Source organism: Dermacentor albipictus, chromosome 1 (assembly GCF_038994185.2).
Source record: "Dermacentor albipictus isolate Rhodes 1998 colony chromosome 1, USDA_Dalb.pri_finalv2, whole genome shotgun sequence".
Lineage (NCBI taxonomy): Eukaryota > Metazoa > Arthropoda > Arachnida > Ixodida > Ixodidae > Dermacentor > Dermacentor albipictus.
This window is the reverse complement of record NC_091821.1, coordinates 378201372-378222179: the sequence shown is the minus strand read 5'-3', so window position 1 is coordinate 378222179 and position 20808 is coordinate 378201372. Positions and strand designations below refer to the sequence as shown.

At 48.9% G+C, this 20808-nt stretch overlaps 2 protein-coding genes across 2 annotated transcripts; both read right to left on the bottom strand.

The window, feature by feature from the left end:
- Window positions 1–2232: 2232 nt before the first annotated feature.
- Window positions 2233–3474, bottom strand: LOC135900331 (uncharacterized). The gene has a single exon (XM_065429818.2). It carries the CDS (start codon window positions 3472–3474, stop codon window positions 2233–2235), a length of 1242 nt encoding a protein of 413 aa, XP_065285890.2.
- A 2101-nt stretch (window positions 3475–5575) lies between these two features.
- Window positions 5576–8241, bottom strand: LOC135900330 (uncharacterized). Its single transcript, XM_065429817.2, has 2 exons — window positions 7813–8241; window positions 5576–6148 (listed from the first exon to the last, which is right to left on the bottom strand). The coding sequence occupies exons 1-2, from the start codon at window positions 8185–8187 to the stop codon at window positions 5723–5725; spliced, it is 801 nt and encodes a 266-aa protein (XP_065285889.2). The 5' UTR covers window positions 8188–8241; the 3' UTR covers window positions 5576–5722.
- Window positions 8242–20808: the final 12567 nt, after the last annotated feature.

Sequence of the window (20808 nt, the reverse complement as noted above, 5' to 3'; positions counted from 1 at the left end):
CGTCATGTTTCACTGAAGGGGTGACAGACGGCGCCACCATTCGTTTCACTGAGATCTACTGTCATGTCCCTCAATATTATATCTTATATATCCAAAGGCGACTATAATTCAAACTGTAAATATTGCGACACACATCCAGCCGATTACCATCATATTCTACGGGGTGGCAGGAATAATGATCCCCAAAGAAATCTCCTGCGGCAAGCTCCCTCACAGGAGGCATGAGCCTCCGTAGTAAAATCTACTTACCCTCAAACCCAAACCGGGCTGGTGGAAGGTCGCGGCCAGCTGGACGCCACCCCAGCCCCTGTAAGCCTGATCCCGGCTCCCGCCTACCCCTCCCCTCGTCTTTAATAAAGTTTGTTTCCTCCTCCTTTCTGTCTAAAGCCGACTGAACTGCTGGTGCTTCTCACTCTCTCTCTCTCTCTCTACTCCTCCTTTCTGTCCAACTTCGCCGCATGCAGAGGAACACACAAGCAGCGCGCGGCTTTGTAAAAAAATTGAACGCGGGCGACAACGCGGTTTGGCGCGAAAAGCCATTTATGCATCCTTACTTCCGCAATATTTGAGGGTCGCGCACTTCCCCGTTTGCATGTAGAAGCACGCGCGCACGAATACGGCGCGAAATGCTTCCGTGGCGAAGAAGACGAGGGCCAATATAAAAAATAACAGCAATGAAAACTTACGAGAACGACGAAAGTTGCGAGCGCTTGATAGAGTTTTCGCCTCTTTTCAGTGGTGCTTGCCTTTGCGACTTAACATCTGCGCCCGATTTCGCCTCGAGTAAAATATCATCTTCGGGCGCAGCGCTCGTGTTCTGGCTAGCGACTGTGAATTCGCCGAGATGGTGAGTAGTCGTCGGGGCGGGACGGGGAAATGGTGCGCATGTTGCCTACGTTGCAAACGACGAAACGGGCCACGACAGCTCCCATATTTCTCGACGCTCGAGAAGTCGTGCTTTGAAACCCCTACAAGGCCGAAACCGCGCTTCCGGAAATCAAACGGAAGAAGAAAAAAAAAACGTGCACGCAAAAACATGCACGGGCGCAAGAACTAGAACGACGTGACGACTATGCTATATGTGCGAAAGGGATCAGCGCCAGTGGTTCGGCGTACGTGATTTCCGGCGTGCCCCAACCTAAAGCTGCGTTGAGCCCCAATTGCGTTACAAGGACACGCGGAGACGGCCTTTCCTCGACTCGCTGTTGGGACAGAAGCAAATGCGGTGCCCTCCGGCGACAGCACGAGGGCGATGGCTGTCAATGCTGTTTGGCGCGTTGCCTGTAGGAGTCGGAGCGCAAGGGGAAATGCTAAGATCGTCCCCGCATAATAAGGCGCTCTCGCAGGGAAATCCTCGCTGTTTCTCTGTCTGCGTCTCACCGCTATGCGAGCTCGACAATGTCAAAGACTGGAACGACCTTCCTCACGATATGTTCTCCTTTACCTGTCCATTAGCGCTTTCTGAAAAAAAAAAATATGTCTAAGCATCTCTTGAAGTGGCACCACGTGGCAATAAGTTTGCGTTGTATTTCTGTGTCTCCACCCCTTACATAACATCCCCTTGTGGAGCCTTTAAGCAAATAAGACATGAAATAAAATGAAATGAAAGTTTTAAACGACAGTGTGGCGCATCGCGACGAGTTTCTCGGGGCAAAACGGGCCCACGACTGCACGTCGCCAGTTTACAGATGATGTGTTGTCTGTCCCTTCACAAGAACTCGTAACATTGCCTACAGGCTGTCAAGCCATCGGTTTGAATAAACAGGTGACATACGTAGCTAAAGGGAGGAAAAGGCCTTGCTTCCAGAAGTAGCTGTCCTCCTGTTCGACTTCACAGGTCCCTCAATATGTCGAACTTTCCCAAGTTAGGTAAACTATTTTTTTCTTAACGTTTTCATAAACCGAAAAGAATTTGGTCTGCCTTTGTAGAAGATACTGTTGAGTGACTGGCTCTCACTCCCCAAATTTATATTCCATAATGAGAAACACGCCATAGAAGAATGCTCCTTTACACATTTCACGGGTAAACAATTTACGCTAATTATTTTACGGCTCTCACCATCACAAAGCTGCGAGCTTCACAAGGACAGAAAACAAAGGTTGTTTCGAATTCCTATACATTTTAACCATTTTTGTGTGTGCTGGGCGGTTCGTTGCTTTGGCAATTACGTCAGAAGAACAGACGCGGAAGCTAGCAACAGCCGCCTAACGCACCGGCGATATGTGCCAACTTCATTTCAGGTTCCTCGAATGCCGAGAGAGAAGTGCGGCGCGTAGTGCCCTCAGTACAGGGAACTTGTCGCCGCACTCGCCGCTGTGGTCGTCATAGTCCAGGTCAAACACGGCCAGGCCTCTCGCGAGCTCCGTCGCAAAGCCGACGCTTCCTGGACCCAGCGAGGACATCCAGCCATGATCGCCGTCCCAGGCCACCAAGCACTCGCTTACGTTATCGTGCCAGTGACGCCATGGTCGCTTACAGATCTCGCGGTACGGCACTTCGCGAACGAACGTAGCCGGCGACCCGACATCGTGGAGGCTCCGGTTCTTGAGCTGGAACTTTAGGCCACCGAAGGAGACGCCGATTACATAGCGTGGCGGCGGCGGTTGCTCTTCCACTGCACCCACGTTGGTCGCTACATAGCCGACTGCGCCGTCCGCCATTGAGGACAGGAGGGTTCTCGAGAGCTGGTAGATGAACTCGAGAGACGAGCCCTCGTGGACGCTTCGGCGAGGGTGCGGACAGGTGGCAAAAGCCGGCTTTGGCTGCCTGCCCCCGTAGCCCTGCGATGGTGGCGAGATGACCAGCATGTCCTTGGTGTTGGCGTAGATCTCGGTGTGGTAGTAGCGTACCTGCTGCCGCAGATCTCGCGGCAGCACCACCGCCACGGACACGCCCCGGACGGCCATAATGAGGTCGTGAACGCGGAACGCGTGCTTCAGCAGTTCTACGTCCTCCATATAGACGGCCAGCCCGCCGGCACCCAGCCGTTTCACTTCTTCCGAGAGGTCGGTGGCGAAACGCGCGGTGTTTTGCAGAGCCGCGTCCAAGTGGTGGATGAGCACGCGGTGTCCTCCCAGTGTCACGTACAAATGGCTCGCCGGCAGGAATTCGTGTCCCAAGACTTGCAGGAACAGCTTCAGGTTTTTGCTCACCACCACATGGCCCTTGGCGCTCACATCAACGCAGCAGAAGGCGACGTCGGTGCACAGCTGTACGGGAATGTCATACACCGAGAATCCGGGCGAGCGGATAGAGCTCCTATCATCGTAGAAGCAGAACAGCGGCGACGACGAGGAGCGGGATTTCATTTCCGCCCCGGCGCCGAACCCTGTGTTATCACCGGTGATGGGGCCGAACACGTCGGTCCGTCCCTCGAGGTACAATGCGCTGCTGGTCGGGGCGCTTGGCACGTGATTCCTTGTTGGGAGCACATTCGTTGTAAGAGGGGTGGGCACTACGGTGGAAATCCCCATCGTTGCGCGCCCTGCAGTCGTCCTGGTAGATCGGCGCGAAAGCGGTACTTTTGATCGCGGCGAACTCGAAGAAGTGCGAGCATCGCGAACCGACATTCGTTGCCACGGTTTTTTCTCCGAGCCTTGTTCAGTGTACTTGTCATAACCTACAGACGTACTTGAGTCAGTTGCCCCTTTTTCGTAGTCCTCGCCTTGGACAAAAACAAGCCCGTCCTCTTCCAGTTTGGTGGTGCCGTTGTTCTTTCCGACGCCAACTTCGTCCACTGCAGTAACACCGCCAGCTCCTACTACAGTCCTCCGAGGAAACGCGAATGCGCTGTTTGGCTTCCTTGCAGCGCTCCTTTTCTTCCCGCGCTTTCGCACGACGTCCTTTAGCTTGTCTGACGACAAGGGCGCCGAGTGCTTGGGGTGGACGTGCGGATGGAACGCTTCTGCCTGCGGAAGCGTGGGACGGCTTCCAAGTGGTGCCCCGGGAACCGCGCTCACCGTATTCACCGCTGCGGTAGCGACCTCGTTGGCCACGTCATCCGTCGAGCCACGCATAATGAACGCCAGCACTCCAACAACGACGCACACTCCCAGAAGAGAGAGCACCACAAAAGCAGCGCTGGCTGTTCCCTTGTTGAATTCTTTGGTCAAGGCGTTGCTCCTGGCATAAATATTTCGTATAAAAACAAGCGACGACTCTCCGCTCATCGTGAAATAGGTTCTAATGGCGACGGAGCAGCGGCAGGCTGGCCGAGGCGCGTTTTGAGCCGCAAGCTGCTTCGGGAAAGGATGAAGATTGTCACGAGATCAGCGCGCTCCACGAGTGCATGCTTTGCGTGGAGCTTTGAACCTCATCGTCAACTTGTATTGATAAAGCTACCACGTTAAAGTTTTCCGAAAGCATTCAGAGCTTGCAGAAGAGAGGGAAACGTTTTCTTTTCTTTTTTTATCTCTTTTGTATGCATGGTGCGGTATCATCCTAGTCCTCCGAAGAAAAAGTACAAAAAGCAACCATTGCTTGGGCGGAAGAGGCCGCCGCAAACAAGCAGCCATCTACATAGCCCTGCAATTTCTCGTGAATAAAGTTGTTTCCTCCTCCTCCTCCTCCGTGGTGCAGTGCCCTTAGTTCACGGCACCATTGGTTCGCCCCGCTCCACCTGCTGGCTGGATGAGCTGTCGCTGTTCCTGTTGGTCTGAGCCCGTCAGCACAGCCTTCTAAGAGGAAGTTGTGTGTGCAGAAACCTGGCGATAGCCCTCTTTGAGGAAAGAAAAGCTCTGCCGTTGAATTCACTGAAGATTACAACTCCCTTTTTCCTCAAGACATAACTCAAGCCGTTATGTTTTGCGCTGTGGCTTCACACTTATGAGGTCAAAAGGCATTTGGCAGACCAATCTGTAAACATCAGTGGAATCACTGGACATATTAGCCAGTAGTTGGCTCGCAAATGCTATGTGCTATGACCAGTTCTAATATTGTCCCATACTCACAGCGGAGAACGAAACAATGAGGCATGAGCCTTCATTATTCTCGCTCGAAATTTTCAGATTATTCTTCAAATCGTCAATAGTCGTGTGTCCTCTAGCGTTGCCGGTCACTTCCTCCATAGTTTCAGACTGCATACATGTGTAGTGAAACTTGTGATCTACCCAACCGTCTTTACCATAGTTCGTTTTTTTCCAAAGACCAGCAATTTAGATGCCAGCGCCCATCACTCGCAGCCAGAATGTTACTCATTCTAACGCACATTCCACAATCAGCAAACATACATGACGTACGAAGAACAGCTCATTTGACTTTTGGTTCATATGGTATTATATATATTTATACAATATGAGGTGTAATTTCGGGAAGAATGGATTATGAGGGTTAACGTAACAAAGTTGTACTCGTGTACGAAAAATACAGTAGGGGAGGGGTCCGGAATAAATTCGACCACCTGGTGCTCATTAACGAAATTAACGAAATCAAGATTCATGGGTAAATTTACGCACCGCCCCCATCGAAACGCAATCAACACGGCCTGTAATACCTTAAACTCAGCAGCAGAGCACCATATAGCCGCCAAGCCACCACAACAGGTCAGGGTGGTTTTTCAAAAACCAACGAAAAGACAACATTCGTCACAACTGATGCTGCTTTCTTTATCCGATTTCTCGCACGGCGAAGTCGCTGCATCCGGAAGCGTCAGAACGCCTCCGTCCCGTTCAAACGTGAGACTCCGGGTCAGTCAGGAAATGCGAGGCGGCCACCTAACAGGGTTCACTCTTCGTGCGGTTCCCGCATGATAGGGATGAGCGTGGACGGAGTTTTGGCGCCGCGGCGCTTGCTTCTCCTGGTGAACTCGAGCAGTTCTGGAAGCCCTTCGAACGGGGCGGGCCCGACTGTCTGGGGAGCCAGGTAGTCACCGACCGGGGTTCGTCCGTCCCGATTCATCTTTTTGAAGGGCAGGTTGTGCTTCATGGGCAATTCTTCGTCCTCTTCAAGCGGTCTCGGCCCCAGAGTGGTGTTCCCGGCCTTCCAGTCCACGGGCCAGGCTACCTCCGGCAGCTCGCGCATCTCCTTGTGCACCGGCGGCGGTGGCATGTCGCTTGGCTTCGCCCAGAACGGCGGTGAGTCCGGCGTCTTGCCCGACATCCAGCTGAGCTCTTCTTCGAAGTCGCCTTCCAGCGTCCTGAGGTGGCGGCCCTGTGCCGAGTGTAAGCCAACGCAGAACTCCCTTAGTCGCGTTTAAGTAGGACAGTGGCATGTGTATCGCGTTTATAACGCATCGCATTCAACCGGCGATCAGCGGCGGTAAACGCTCTACTACACGCAAGGCGTAAGCTGCCATCTCATTGCGAAAAAAAAGTGACTATTATTACTGAACAGTAACCTTTTGGGACCGAATCACGTCTGCAATTAAGCTTTTTCTTTTTATCTTACTCCTCCACCGCAATCGGCACGCACCTGTCATGCGCGTCTCACGAGGGGACACGCGCGAGTGACGCCCAGATCTGCGCAAGCCAGGTATCGGCGTTCGCGCCTCTGAGAACGGAGAGGCTGAGGAAAGTTGTGCGTCCACATCAAAACCGCCTCTTCACTGACCCGTGAACATTTGTTCACGGGCCAGTGAACTTGCAAACTGCCACAATCTGACTGTGCCCACAGTGGCCCGCCGGCAGAATGGCCCACTGGCTTAGCCTACCTCACTATAGTAAGTGACACGTCAAGAACTAAGCGGCAAGTGGCCCTCAAAGGAAGCATGTGCACGTGTGACAGCGAATCCCCTCGTCTGTAGTCACTCTATTCTTTCTTATCTATGTCCTCGCCTTCACTTTCCTTTGCTAAACATTATCTTACGCATTCCTCGAACAGTTCCTTCCCACGAAGCCCCACAGCCTGTTGGAAGAGCTTTCCGTGCGCCAGGTGTGAGTGGTTTGGAAATGGGTGAATCGGTCTATTCAGCCTTTCCTGGTACATCTCTACATTGGTGCGAAGCCGCAAATAAAAAACAAGGGGGGGGGGGGTATATGGTTGGCAACGAGGTACTCTGTATACGTGGTAAGTAACGCCATTTTCCTAATTCCCGTTGTGTAGAGAGTTGTCTCCTCATCCGTACGCTTGGAGATTTGGCTGCTCGGGCACGAAAAAGACGTTTTCCTATATAAGCCTTGTTTAATCTACGTCTTCTATAGGACATTGCATATGACTGTCAGTGACCACACTTCGTATGCGCTGTTCTCGTCTCTGTGGTTCAAATTTGCAGCGCTGCTGCTTTTTAAACACGAGTTTGATATTCCAACTAGCCCCAACGCAAGCCTTAATCAATGGCAGTTTAAGCCTCTCAAGAAACTCAATGGAGACGACTGTGGACTCTATAGCGTTTTAGAACCCAATAGTCGTTCTCAACGAATGAACCATATATTTCTTTAATTATAAGAGACTGGTACACTCTTATATCAAAACTAAGTAACCGTGTACGCATTCTGTTTGACAGGTCTCATTAGGCCAAGCGTTGTCAGGCTGTGTGCAACTACGTTTGCACACGTGCTCACTTTCATCCTCCATATTCGCAATCTCCTTACGACCATTACTCCTGTTAAATGCACCTTATACCGGAGGCACCTACGGTTCATCTGGAATACATATAATTTTTTTTCTATTTCACTCGATTGACGTTTCGCTGTTGTAGTGCTGCGTAGTGTGTAACCCGATAAGCCGGTGTTTTTGAGACGCCATCTTCGGCACAAAGCGTGGCCCGAAACCACTGTCGCAACTTCGCGCAATCCAGTGCTGTCCTGCGCAGTGCCTCGTCTGGCGGAGTAAAAGCTGATTGTGCGTGCTCGCCTGACTCCGACAGGTGCACAAACCTCGTGTGCAGGGTCCCGGATTAGAGGCACGACGTCGTCGTCCAAGTCGAGGATTCCCTCGACGAGCCGTCCTTCGCGGGCTTCGACGAACGGGTTGGTGGCGGCCAGGTAGACGACCAGGGGAAGCACCAGCGGAAAAAGCACCACGACCAAGGACAACGAACCGGTGACCATGGAGTGGTGCAGGCCGGCCACCGCTTCCCCGCCCGCCCCTTCCTCCTCCTCGACCAGCCTACCCTCTCCATGCTTCTCCCTGCCCGGACCTTGCAGCTCGTGGACGAAGTATGCGTTGCGCACGGAGCTCGCCGCCCTGGCCGGAGGGAGTACGGGACACGGGTAATCGTCCTCGGACAGCGCGACCCAGGGCTCAGCCATGACCTCGAGCGTCTCTTCTGCGTTTCTTCTTGATGAGGATGGCGATTCCTTCAACGCATAGGGACAAACCCACTGCGGCGTATATAGGCCAAGATCCCGGTGGTATTACGATGAAAAAGAATATAAATGAAGATGCGAAATAGTAGTCAACCTTGCACCCACAGAATTTGGAAAGTATTGATATTTAGGGTGAAGCCAATGATTTAGGACCTCGGGGTCACCTTCTTCGCCTATTTTTATTGTTGCTAGTTGGTTGACTGGTTGACTGATCCGGCGTGAAGTGGCGCAACACCACTTCGTGGTATAGTCTTCGACGTTCTGGTTATTATTATTATTATTATTATTATTATTATTATTATTATTATTATTATTATTATTATTATTATTATTATTATTATTATTATTATTATTATTATTATTATTATTATTATTATTATTATTTCTCTTACATAAATATTTACTTAAGAATAAAGGACCAAGAAGCTCTTGTTGTTTAGCAGTCAGTCAACTATACGTAAAACAGAAAGAATCCAAAGCTAGAAAAATAGGAGCTAGAAGAAAAAGAAGAAAAGAAAAGAACAGACACAGACAAACCAGCATTGCTTGGAAAAATATGAAAGGAAATTCAAAATTAGCGTAGGAATTCCGCAGAAAACGAAACGCTTACTGTCCTATTATCGTCTTAAAGTCTTTTTTGTGTTGCAAATGAAATCACGCACGACACGGCTAGAACACTTGCGGCTGAAGCCTGCTACTTCTCCTGCTACTACTGGCAACACTTTTCGGAAGTTTGTCTACAGACATAGTATAAAGGTACGTTCGCAAGTACGCAAACATAACTGTTAAGTGCCGAAAGTCTAATAAAGAACTGTAGAAGGGCGCTCAATTCAGCGTTCGAGGTAGCGAAGGCATACAGGGCGACATCCTGTCGCGCAGAGGCGGCGAAGACGTGCTTGACGAAGTCCAGCACAAATTCAAAGCAAGTACATCCTATTCAAGCTTTTGGCAGCTGCGTCGCAGAGCGGGGGACAAGGAATCACGTGGGCCGCAGTATTGTTGTAACCAGGAGGCGCTCAAAATGGGAGTAAAAGTCATCCTTTCTATACCGATGCTTCGTCCTACTTAAAAAGCTGATGTTTTCGTGCAACAGACAGGACAATAACGGAATACACAAAAATAATTTATCAAAGTCATTGTACCACCGAGGCTGGAAACTAGTTCTCGTGAATCATTTCTTTTTTCTTCATTCCCAGTATACGTAGACACGGACACGTGCCGGCAGCAGGAGGTTCAAATAGTGATTATGTGCTTCCTGGGTGGTCGTTCGCACGACTCTTCTTGGGAGAAAGCACTTGTCAGTGTCACTATACGCGGTTCCGAAATGTTGACAAGACACAGCACAAAAGACAACAATTGCTTCGCAGGAGAAACAGTGCCCTGACAGCTGGCAGGCGTCTCACAACGCGGGCGTGATTAGGAGCGCCACCAGTGACGTTGCAGGCGTCGCATCTCGATGGTGCATGAAATTCGACCGACGGGATAACGTCGGTGTTGCTCAGTGCCAGACTTCTACGCATCTTAAGAACTCTACTCAAGTTACTCTATCTGAAATGATTTTCATAGTATTTTGTTATCTTGGAAATACATTGAAAGGGAACTATTTTTGCTGTTACTTGATTGCATTGCAAAGTGTTTTGTATTGATTATTTCATATACTTAAAGAAGACTCAAATCGTTCAGCAAAAGAGCACAAAACCCACCCACTTGGCTTCTACAGGCACAATTATTTCCTTTGCTGAACACAAGCAGATACACTTGTTCCACCAAGCGATCAGGTCATCCCTACCGCGTATGTGTGGAATGGTTTTAGCGAAAGACTCAACTATGCCGAAGTTCTATAACTCCCCTTCTTACCATTAACTGTCCCCTAGTTTTTCTTTCTCCATTGTCGCTTCCCGAAACGTGTGCATATCTGTTGTCTCCTTTGTAGCGCATATATAAAGATATGCTACATATGTGGGCGAAATCCATCTATAGCGATATCCGTTACAGACGTGTGCGTGCGTGCGTGCGTGTGTGTGTGTGCGCGTGTGTGTGTGTGTGTGTGTGTGTGTGTGTGTGTGTGTGTGTGTGTGTGTGTGTGTGTGTGTGTGTGTGTGTGTGTGTGTGTGTGTGTGTGTGTGTGTGTGCAAAATAGACAATTCCAACAATAACACGTTGATGCGAACGATACGATGCGAGAAAAAAGCAGAATTGGAGAGTGTTGCATAGCTCATGCAAGCAAAGAAACAATAACCGCATCAAATGTACAAGTTGAATAGGAACTAAATTTACAAGCAGTTAGATATGGCGCCGTTTCCTGAGGCTACTTCGAGTTCCCCAGACCACATCGAATCGCAGCACAGCTAATTGAGGAATGCAGAAGCAGGAAAGCACATTCCAGAGGAGCGCCCGAGCAAACAAGTTGAAGGCCACAAGACACGTGCAAACAAGTTTGCGGCCCCCAGGTCGTGTGCCGCCGAGGAACTATTCAGTGCTTGACTTTTCCAGAAAGCGAGGGGATAGCACGGCATTGTTGGAAGTAAAGTGGGTGCCAAACCAAGACGGCGGTAATGCGCCGTGACAGCCGGACGTGCCGGGAAGACCCAAGCGTACCTCTTCATCGCCTTTGAAGAAGACATTTGCTACCGCTGCGCGGCCGTAGCACCGGGAGCAGGGGGGCACTCGGACAATAGAGCATGAGCACCCCCCATTCTCCGCCTTGGAAGAAGCGCATTCCAAGTCTGCGAGGCAAGACCGCAGAGAGCCGCCGGGTGTGACAACGCGATACGGGCGCCAACCATTGGCTGAAAATGACGTCATCTGAGCGGACTCTCCCATTGGCCGAACATGACGCGACTTCCAGTCCTCGAAGGGTTTAAAAGAAGCATTCCAGAGAGACCAGAGCATTCCCTGATTCCCTGATTCACCTCTCTCGAACTTCTTGCCGCGGGCCGCAGCGTCCGAGTTGCTGCCGGCCCGTAATGACTGTACGACTGTTACTTGTCTCTCGCCTCTCTGTATATAATGTAAAATAAATACTCCCAAGTTTGTTTTCATCCCGAAGTCCGGCCTTCAACCCCTACAAAGCATACAAGAAACGCTAGGACATCTACGGAAACAAAATAAAGAGCACGGATAATTAGAAAAAAAAAAGCATGAGAAATGAACAAGTTTCTGTGGTGACCAAAAAAAAAAACCAAGTAAAGTTGAATGTAAGTGCCCTTGGTAAATGAGGGAATGGGGGGAATATAGGTATGGAGCTAATAAGTTTCTGCAGACATTACTGAATCTGTGTAGCAGCCGTTTTGAAAAACGAGAAGCCCTTTCCACTTATAGGTGGGCATCGATTAACCACATTACCCAATTAGTCAGAATATCTTATCCCAATATTCTCTCAATTAATCGGATTTATTAATTGCATAGGCTAGTTAAGTGTCTCACCCTTTTTCACGATTTTGGTGAGGTGCGGCCCTTACACGCGACCAAAACGTTTTGTCAAAATAGTGGCGGTGCCACTTTGACATGGAGGAAGTCATATCATAAGAAGCCAACAAACAGTGACACCAAGGACAACATAGGGGAAATTACTTGGGCCTAATAAATCAAATAAAGCAACGATATATTAATGGAAATCAAACTGGATGAAAAAACAACTTCTCGCAGGGGGGGAACGATCTCACAACCTTCGCATTATGCGTGCGATGCTCTACCAATTGAGCTACCGCGGCGCCGTTTCCCCATCCACTTTATTGGGTATTTATCTTTCCTAGTAGAACTCTGGGAGTGCTAGCCAACACCACCACTCACAAACCTTGGCGGCGGATGTGCAACATCCTTTCTGCCGCAGGAGGAAGGAAACAACAGCAGGATGCACACCCTAACGCGATCGAAGCCGAATTTCGTTGGGCCAATGGTGGCCAAACACGTGATTGCACGTCAAAGGGCGCGGTTGGTTTTAGTGTTCCCGTTTTGCAGGAAGAGCCACGGCAGGGCACCTGAAAAAGCGCGCATCGAATAAGAACTACTGGCATAGCTATTGGGAGCCAAATGTCTCAGGAAATCTCAGTTCTCGCTCCATGATCTCGACGCAAAAGGTCACGTGTTAGGCCACCACTGTGGCTTCATGGAGCATTCGCTTGCCAAGACTGGCCGCGTGACGTAAAGCTCCCTCATATATTTTCTTTCCTCCATGTATCTTGGCGCACCTCCTACTGCAATGCAAGAACACCCGAGCAAGAATCACAGCGACACAACTAGTAGCCCAGCAGACGCAGACCCAAACCTCCTCGCTGAAACGTGGGAGGCTTGGATCGCCCGCACCCGGAGGGCGACACAAGCCAGAGTGTTCCAGGAATAAGGGACCCTCCCACCTCGACTGACAAGTCACTGCTTCAAATAAAGGTTCATTCATTCACTCATTCCATGCACCTTGACTTGTACACACCCCCAATTCCTGGATGCACCATTGCATCAGAGGTCAACGCGCAGTTCTCGCCATCTATAGTAGCGGCATGCGGAAGTACGCAGAGAGAAAAAATTCATCGATGCACGGGTGCGGCATCGGGGTACCGATCGCGATTGCTTCTCCATTGAAATTTTACAGCAAATTCGTTTTTGGCTAGGTTTCCGCGTATTTTTTGTGTCCGTCCACAAATCTGTGCGAGCAAAAGCTATTATCATCAGCAATTGCTCGTACCACTGCGCACGCGTTCGTCGTCGTCTTCTACGACAGCTGGCTCGTCGGCGCCCCTCGGCGTAACCTCGCGAACTCTTTGCCTCAGTACATCGCGAAATGAAAACCCCAATGTATGTCGTGAATGTATAACACGAAAGAACGGGAATATATAAAAATAAATGTGTGCGCATACCTATAGTCACGATGACCACCGATCAAGACAATAAATGTGTTCGTACCTGTGTTCAGTATTCTGTACCACCTCTGTGTCGTGTGCTGATCAGATTTGCTTGTCATCCACCTTCACAGAGTGGAATGGCTCGTCATTTTTTTTTCCAAGTTTCGAGCTGCCAAATTCGAAGTGCGGCCCTTAGACGGATGTGCCCCTTACACGAGTATATACGGTACTTTCGGGAGCTAAACATGTCAAAACGGAATGCATTTCTTCGAAAGCTTCCAAAAAGAGGAATATCTTCACAAGCTTCATAGGCTACAAAGAAGAAGGTATATTCTAATGGGCAGTTGCTTTCACCGCGTCAGTTGCGTGCTGTCACGCGAGAGCTTTGGAGCGTCTGACGGTTTAGATGCTGTTGGAAGAGCGCTCGCGAAGGATAGCCCTCCTCCACATCCGCCGCCCTTTCTCCTATGGCGGCTGCAGAGAGGCCCCGGGCGGTGGGAGAGGAGTATGGCAATCGCCTTCCACAACGGCGCTCACGCCACTAAAGACAACATATGACGAGTCGCATACGACAAGCCGACGTGTCGGATTTAGGCGCATATGAAGAATATACTTATATGTAGTAGCCATCTATACTATCGTAGTGTCGCTACGGAAGGGCTGGTTAACGGCTCTGTTCTCTATGTAATTACGCAATAAAACTACCAAAGCTACCTGATCATAAGAAGCCAACAAACACTGACACAAAGGACAACATCCTTTGTGTCCTTTGTGTCAGTGTTTGTTGGCTTCTTATGATATGACTAATAAAAATCGGGCCCCTCTTTCTTCTCGTTTAAAAGCTACCTAAATATCCTATAACTGCTACAAATAGGCGCATTCAGACGCCTCATTCCTTTAATAAATAGAATAGCTTTCTAGAAACGTTTGGCAGTTCGCTCACATTGATGATCATCGTCGATGGTTTGTGCACATTTTTTTTTTCTTTTAAGCGGTGTTTCTGCGTGCGTGTATTCGCAAAACGAAAACGCCGATAATCCCTGGTTCATAACCGACGGCGAAGATACGAACATGTCACGAAAAGAGAAAGTTAACTTGAAAAATAATGCTGTGCAATGAGTTGATCCTTAAATAAAAAGTTCTGCAATTAAAATTAGAACTGTATTTGTGCCGCTCACGTCATTTCGATCAGCGAGACAAGGTCACTTGCACGTTTCAATACTTTCAGCTGAGAGACCACAGGGAGAGCAAACACATTCAGGAGAGAAAAACCGTATCGCACTCTGCTAAGGAAACGTTCCAGCTCTCCCCGTACACAAGCGCCAAATGATCTTCTTTTAGTGCTGGCCCGAACAAACATAGATCCGCTCAGATTATGTTTCGAAATGAAGCCTCGAAAGCTTTTCCCTATGGATCATTCGTCATCTGCGCTAGGGTTGCTCTAATGGTGCCAGGCACGCACGGTCTTCCCTTCTATAGTGTTATTGGCAATGTTGGGCAAATACTGGAGGAATCTTTGCGGGGGTGAACGTACCTGTTGTATGTTTTACGTTGCTTTAGCAGGGGAGATAACGCACAGGAAAGTAATGAAGCTGGCCTGCTTGATGGCCGTAACGTGAAATGGAGATTGCAGAGTTTGCGATGTTTTTTCTTTAGGCACCCGTTCTATCGCAAATGTGCATAGAAATTTTTCTCCCTGCAGAATATCGCTGAAAATGGAGCGCTGCAGCGCAAGTAACAGTTTTCCAAACCGAAAATTTTACGTATGCCCCTTACCAAAGCACCACTACATGACTCGTTCGCTGACATGCGTGTAAGGCATGTCCACAAACTTGTCGCGAAACAAGAAAGAAGCTTCTTGAAGAAAGCGCCACAAAATTACGGATGGCCCGTATAAGCGGCGTTGGCTGTAGTATGCTACGCTCGACCAGTTGCGATGCCACTAAAAATTTGGCCTCACGAATGGAGGAGACTACTTCTGCAAAATACTCGTTATATCTCCCCTTTAGTTCGAAGTAAAAGAGTGAACGCATACATTCTTTTATCGATTTCAGAGTTACAAATTGATTAGAAGAGGGTAGCGCGCATTCCTCAGTTCGCGGCGTAGCCGCTGTTGAGTAAGGCCCTCGAGACAATGAACTGAAAATCAGAAAGACCCCGCACCCGAGTCAGGCATCGACGCCAGTAAGAGCACTTTCACGCTTACGCAGCAGTGGTTCCAGTGGTCCCGCATCTAGCCGATCGAATTACGAGAACGCGACCACCTTCTCCAATTCCCTTATACCTCTCCCCCGCCCCTTCTTCCAATCTCTGTTCTTTTTGTTTGTTTGTTTTTTACGACGCCGCTCACTGGAGTATGAAAAAATAGAGAGAACGCTACAGCCGCCGACAAACTAGAAGCAGCGGAAATTTGATATTAAAGAGAGAACGACCGGAAATAGGTGCCTTCCTGAATGGGAGGTAGATGGACACACAAAGGCACCATAAATAGCAGCAACAACAACAATACCCGAATCAACTGCAACCAGATTGAATGCTCGAGCGAGAAAGAAAACAGCGTAAGCGTTAGAAGAAAGGCACGACTGTGCTACAACGGCCGTCGTCATACAATAGACGAGGCGTTTCCTGAAAACTCGGAGTAGTGGCGCACAGGCCTTCCGGCGGACAGAGCGCACAATAAAAACGAGGCGTCGGAAAGAGAGCAGCGGTACTTATCTCGCCCACAGCTCCGTAACTCGTTGCTATGGAACGCAGGTCTTCAAGCGCGATGTCCCTCCTTGAAGTTTGAAGGTGCTCCACAGTCCATACTTCCAAAAGGATAGAAATTTGGGCGAATTGATACAGTAACATATTCTTGGATTGAAGCGCGAAGTGACACACACATAGAATAGAATACAGGATGAACGCTAACCCTCAACTAAATCGTTATTGAAACTATTAACATATATACAAGTGATTGCAAATACAGCAGCACGAACATGACAAGGTCTAAAAACTATCAGTTAAACATATCAGAAGGGAGGGAAGCTAAAAACACAACAACAACAAAAGGAACTACTTGAGATTGACACACGTGCTGAGAAGATATTGAAATTCGCTTTCAGAGGTATTGATGCGTGGCTAACACAAGTCTTTCCTAAATGCCAAACCACCTTTCCAGGTGGTTTGGCATTTGTGTCTTCAAAGGACTTTTGTCTCTTCGAACGAAGGTTTACAACCGTAATTGAAACAATGTGACGCTAGATGTGAAGCATTAGGGTTGTCAAGTGATTGTTCATGTTCTTTTAGGCCGATATTGATACACCTGCCGCTCTGTCCAATGTAAGCTTTCCCGCACTTGAGTGGAATCTGATAAACTACACCAGTGTTACAAGGCACTAAAGGAGTCACATGCCTGACGCCGCAATCATTCTTTTTTTTTCTTCTTTTGACCCCCCCTCTCCCCCGCTGTTCAAGTTTCTTATTATTTGCAATCACTTATACATATTTTGATAGTTTCAATAAAGATTTACTTGAGAGTTAGCGCTCGTCCTGTCTTCTTCTATTCTGTATGTGTGTCACTCCACGCTACAATCCAAGAATAGGTCCATAGTAGGATAGGATAGGAACAAACTTTATTTGTCCAGCGGTTATTGCTATTTGTGCCCGGGGCACCAACAGCAATACTGTACTATACTATACTACACTATACTATACTATACTATACTACGCTATACTATGCCATACTATACTATACTATACTATACTATACTATACTATACTATACTATACTATACTATAATATACTATACTATAGTCCATACTATAGTTTAGAAATAAACTGGCACTGTAGAGATAGAGAAAAGAGGATGCATAGAAAGGCGTGCAGGTTAACCAGAGGTAGTTCCGGTTGGCTACCCTGCACGGGGGAAGGATTAAGGGGGATAAAAATAGAAAGAGAGTGGAAGGAGGAGATATAGAAACAGAGAGACGAGCACGAACCAACCGCGTACACTACAGAGCGATAGGGGGCGGCGTTCTTAATAGAGAGATTTAGTTTAGGCGACGCAAGCGGCTTGCGTACGCAAGAACTAGGGACGATGGTAGTGCGCATGCGCAGACCTAGACGTAGGTGTCTGCACATGCGCACTATACCGTCGCCCCTAGTTCTTGCGTACGCAAGCCGCTTGCGTTCCCTAAACTAACACTCTCTAATGTCTATCGTGAAGCCCCCTATGGAGCGCAGAAACCTTAATAACAGGAGTGAGGCCTTCAACGCAGGTGTTCTTTCAAAGCACTGACCTAAAGCTTTGAGTTGTGATAGTGGACGATTGTTCGACTGGTCCAGTACTCTGCATATCACTTGTCTCTGGGCACTATATCGCGGGCAAACACAGATAATAGGTGCGAGCGTCTCATCGCTGTTGCATGTGTCGCACTCAGACCTGTTGGCCATTCCAATAAGGAAAACATGAGTTCGTAACTGCAATGCCCAGCCATAGACGGTACAGCATGGTCTGTTCACGTCATGGTAACCCACGCTGTAGGTGCATCCATATGACCGGAGACAACGAATGCAAACGACACACGGTGAAAACGTTCGATTCCCACAGGGGCAAGGTACATTCACGGGACATCAATCGCTGCCCAGTCGCAGGGTCTGTTCGCGAAAGCGGAATCAAGACACGTTGACCACCTTCATGTTCAGATTCAGGTGGCTTCGTCAGCGTGGTCATTCCCGCTGATGCTGCGATGTCACTGCAACGTGCAAACTACAGCTCGTGTAATCCGACCAAAAGTGTGAACACAAGAGTACGTCGCGAGCTTCTGGATCTCGCAACGTTGTTTGCTCAATCTCGAACTAAATCTCAATCGTAGTCTTGGAATCACAACGGTGCTCTTCATGGCTTACACTGGTGGTTGCCAAATTGCCTTGAGGCGGAATGTAACACTGCGACGACACCGACTTGAGCGACAGCTAAAGCAAAAACAGAATTCAGGAGAATGTTTCGTTGCTTACGTGTGTTATTATGCGTCTATCGTGCACCCAGCGAAATGGTTACTTCATGAGCATTAAAAAAAAACCGTATCGAAGGAGCAATAGCCTTTTGGTCTGTGAGATTTTTGTGTGTATAGTCACAAGACTAGGCCCTTCAAAGACAATAACATTCAATTTAACAAAAAAGGTAGTTAACACTCACGGAGTAGTATGCCTGAGATACGGCTGACTGACTTGGCGGTGCAAGGCAGGACTTCAGGCACGTATATAGTCCGAGGTAGTGTGAGCGCGCGCGCACGAACGCACACACGTTGGTCAGAACAACTTCTACAGTTTGACGCACTGACGCAGCCATCGTGACCGGACGCGTCGAATGCACTCCGACGTTTTCGACGTCGATATGACTCTTGCTCCATCCTTGGGTTGGTCGCGCCGACTGCGCCGACCCACAATTGATCACGTGAAGAAAAAACGGCACCCACGCCGCTTTGCCGACGGTCTCAGACAGACAGCCATTCACATTCCTTCCTCGTGGCTGTTCAAAGCGGTGCGCTGGTTGGGGACCGTTCTGCGCATGCTCCGAAGAGAGCAGCTGACGGCGCGCGCGCAGGGATGGCATTTCGGCTGGCGCAACCCAAGCGGCGTAGCGTGACTGGCCACAAGCGATGCTCGCCCGGACATCGAAAACGCCAGAATATAAACGCGCCTTTAGCGCGCCATCGTCGTGTGCACACTGTGAAGCTCTTGGAGACATCGACCGTCATTTGTTAGCGAAATCAATTCGGTACAGTATGTAAATTGTTAATAGATGAACCGAATGAAAGCGATATTTCCCACTCGTGATGAGCGAGGTATTTTAGCTTATCGAAAAGTTCTTTTGTGCTACAGAGCTGATGTGAATGATTAGCCATGTAGGTCGACGACGACCTCTGCCTAACGCCCCCCCCCCCCCCCCCCCTCGTCATCGTCGTCCAGGCCCCTTCCACAAAAAAACATACGGCCGTGTCACTAGCCGTGTGTCAGCCGGTGGCACTCAACCGGCTGACACACGATGCGTCCTCACATTCCTCCACCGACGTTGAATAACATATCCTTCTTTTCAATCCTACACCCTCGCGCTAACACACCCTTGGTCGTTACCTTGCCCACCTGCCTTACCCCCTCTCATTGTTAGAAGAACCCTGCCTATATATACTGTGCCGAGGAAAGCATATGTCGCCTCGAAAAAGACAAGTCCACTTGTCGAAACGTTGGCTCTCACTTTTACCCTGTTGTCGCTTTGCTCATCGTCTTGAATTTTCATCTCCGTTCTTCCCCGTGTTTTCTCTGGTCGTATACACGACCATGGTCGTACGAGAGTCTGGCATGTCATTTAGATAACCTAAAATTTGCACTAAGCGCGTTAACCTGCAGTAGAAGCAAGATCTGTGGCCCTAGAACACCTTGACACAAGTTTCAACCACCCTTTCGGTTCTGCTGACAAAGAGAGGTAAGCTACTACAGTGCGGCACATTGAACAGACATAGCAAGTACTCCCTACTCAATGACGCCGTGCCAGTAGTGGTGTTCTGCCGCTGTTCACGAAATCTAGTCCAGTTAGAATCTCTGCCCTCGCTTTTACTTTCCTCCTCACGAGGCCTAGAGCTCGGCTAAGGCTACGGCGGCCGCATTCCGATGAAAGAGAAGTGGAAGAAATCGAGTTCCAGCTTCGAATAAATTGTCAGCCAGTTACAATGGCACCAAACGCATCATTACGGCAGAGATGCTGGCACTGTTTAGAACTGTATTCGTTGTGCAAGAGATTCCCGGACGATCTGCTTGCTAATTGTATGTGCATGTTTGGATGACGCATATAATTGATAATCGTTGGCATTATTAACTCACACAACATAATATCTGTGCACAACTAAATATCTATGAGACAGTGTTTGTAGTCCTCGTGCACAGTGGTAACATCGCTTGAACGCTTGTGACCTGTTCTAGGGTAGAAGGCATTTGCTGTTATTTTTGTCTTGCTTCCTGTTAAGTTTTTTGTTGTCGTTGTTTTTAGTAGTGTATATAGACCGTTTTGTCTGTGAGGAGGAACGTAGCCTCGAGGCTACGCCGTGAGGCTCTCCTCCTCGAACTGGCATTTGCGGATCGCCATTTCTCCCAGCGGCAGCTCGGAACAGTAGTGGTGCCATTGTCAATTAGTGCGATGCTAACGCCATTCTTACATAATTGCTGTGGTGTCAGATGAACCAATGTCAACGCGCTATTTCTGCGCTGTACTCGGATAGAAAAATAACTTTCGGAAGCAAATGTGAAGTGCATTTTCAGCCGCCGCAGTGACTCCGCAGACTCTGCCGCTGCTGTTGCAGACAAGCGTTGGCGTTGTATTGCCGGCATAAACAGGAGGCACTTGATGCCATTAGCTTAATCGCCTCTGTGTTCAGAAGATTTTGTTCCCAGTGAGCGCACGGCGACGAACTCCGTACCCATGCTCAAATTGGGATGTGAACCAAATTAAGGTGCGTATTCGAGTTGGTTAGCTAGTACCAATGGACGAAGTCATCTGTTCCTTCGTGTACGCACATAAAAGTCATTCTGCCCAAATGTGTTCCAAGATTATCGGGCTTGGCAACCAACGTTCTTGTGGACGTTAACCGGGGATGTATTGTGAAAACAGTATACGTGCCGATTAAGAAAATGAAAAGTCTGTTCTTTTTCGTTTCTGTAACCAAAGTGAAAGCGATGGCCTGCCGTGTG

Excerpts from the sequence above, each read along its gene's own strand:
- LOC135900331 (XM_065429818.2), bottom strand. The coding sequence starts at position 3,474 with ATGGGGATTTCCACCGTAGTGCCCACCCCTCTTACAACGAATGTGCTC.
- LOC135900330 (XM_065429817.2), bottom strand. The coding sequence starts at position 8,187 with ATGGCTGAGCCCTGGGTCGCGCTGTCCGAGGACGATTACCCGTGTCCC. Across the intron at positions 6,149-7,812 it reads TCCGGGACCCTGCACACGAG|GGCCGCCACCTCAGGACGCT; the intron begins GTTTGTGCACCT and ends CACTCGGCACAG.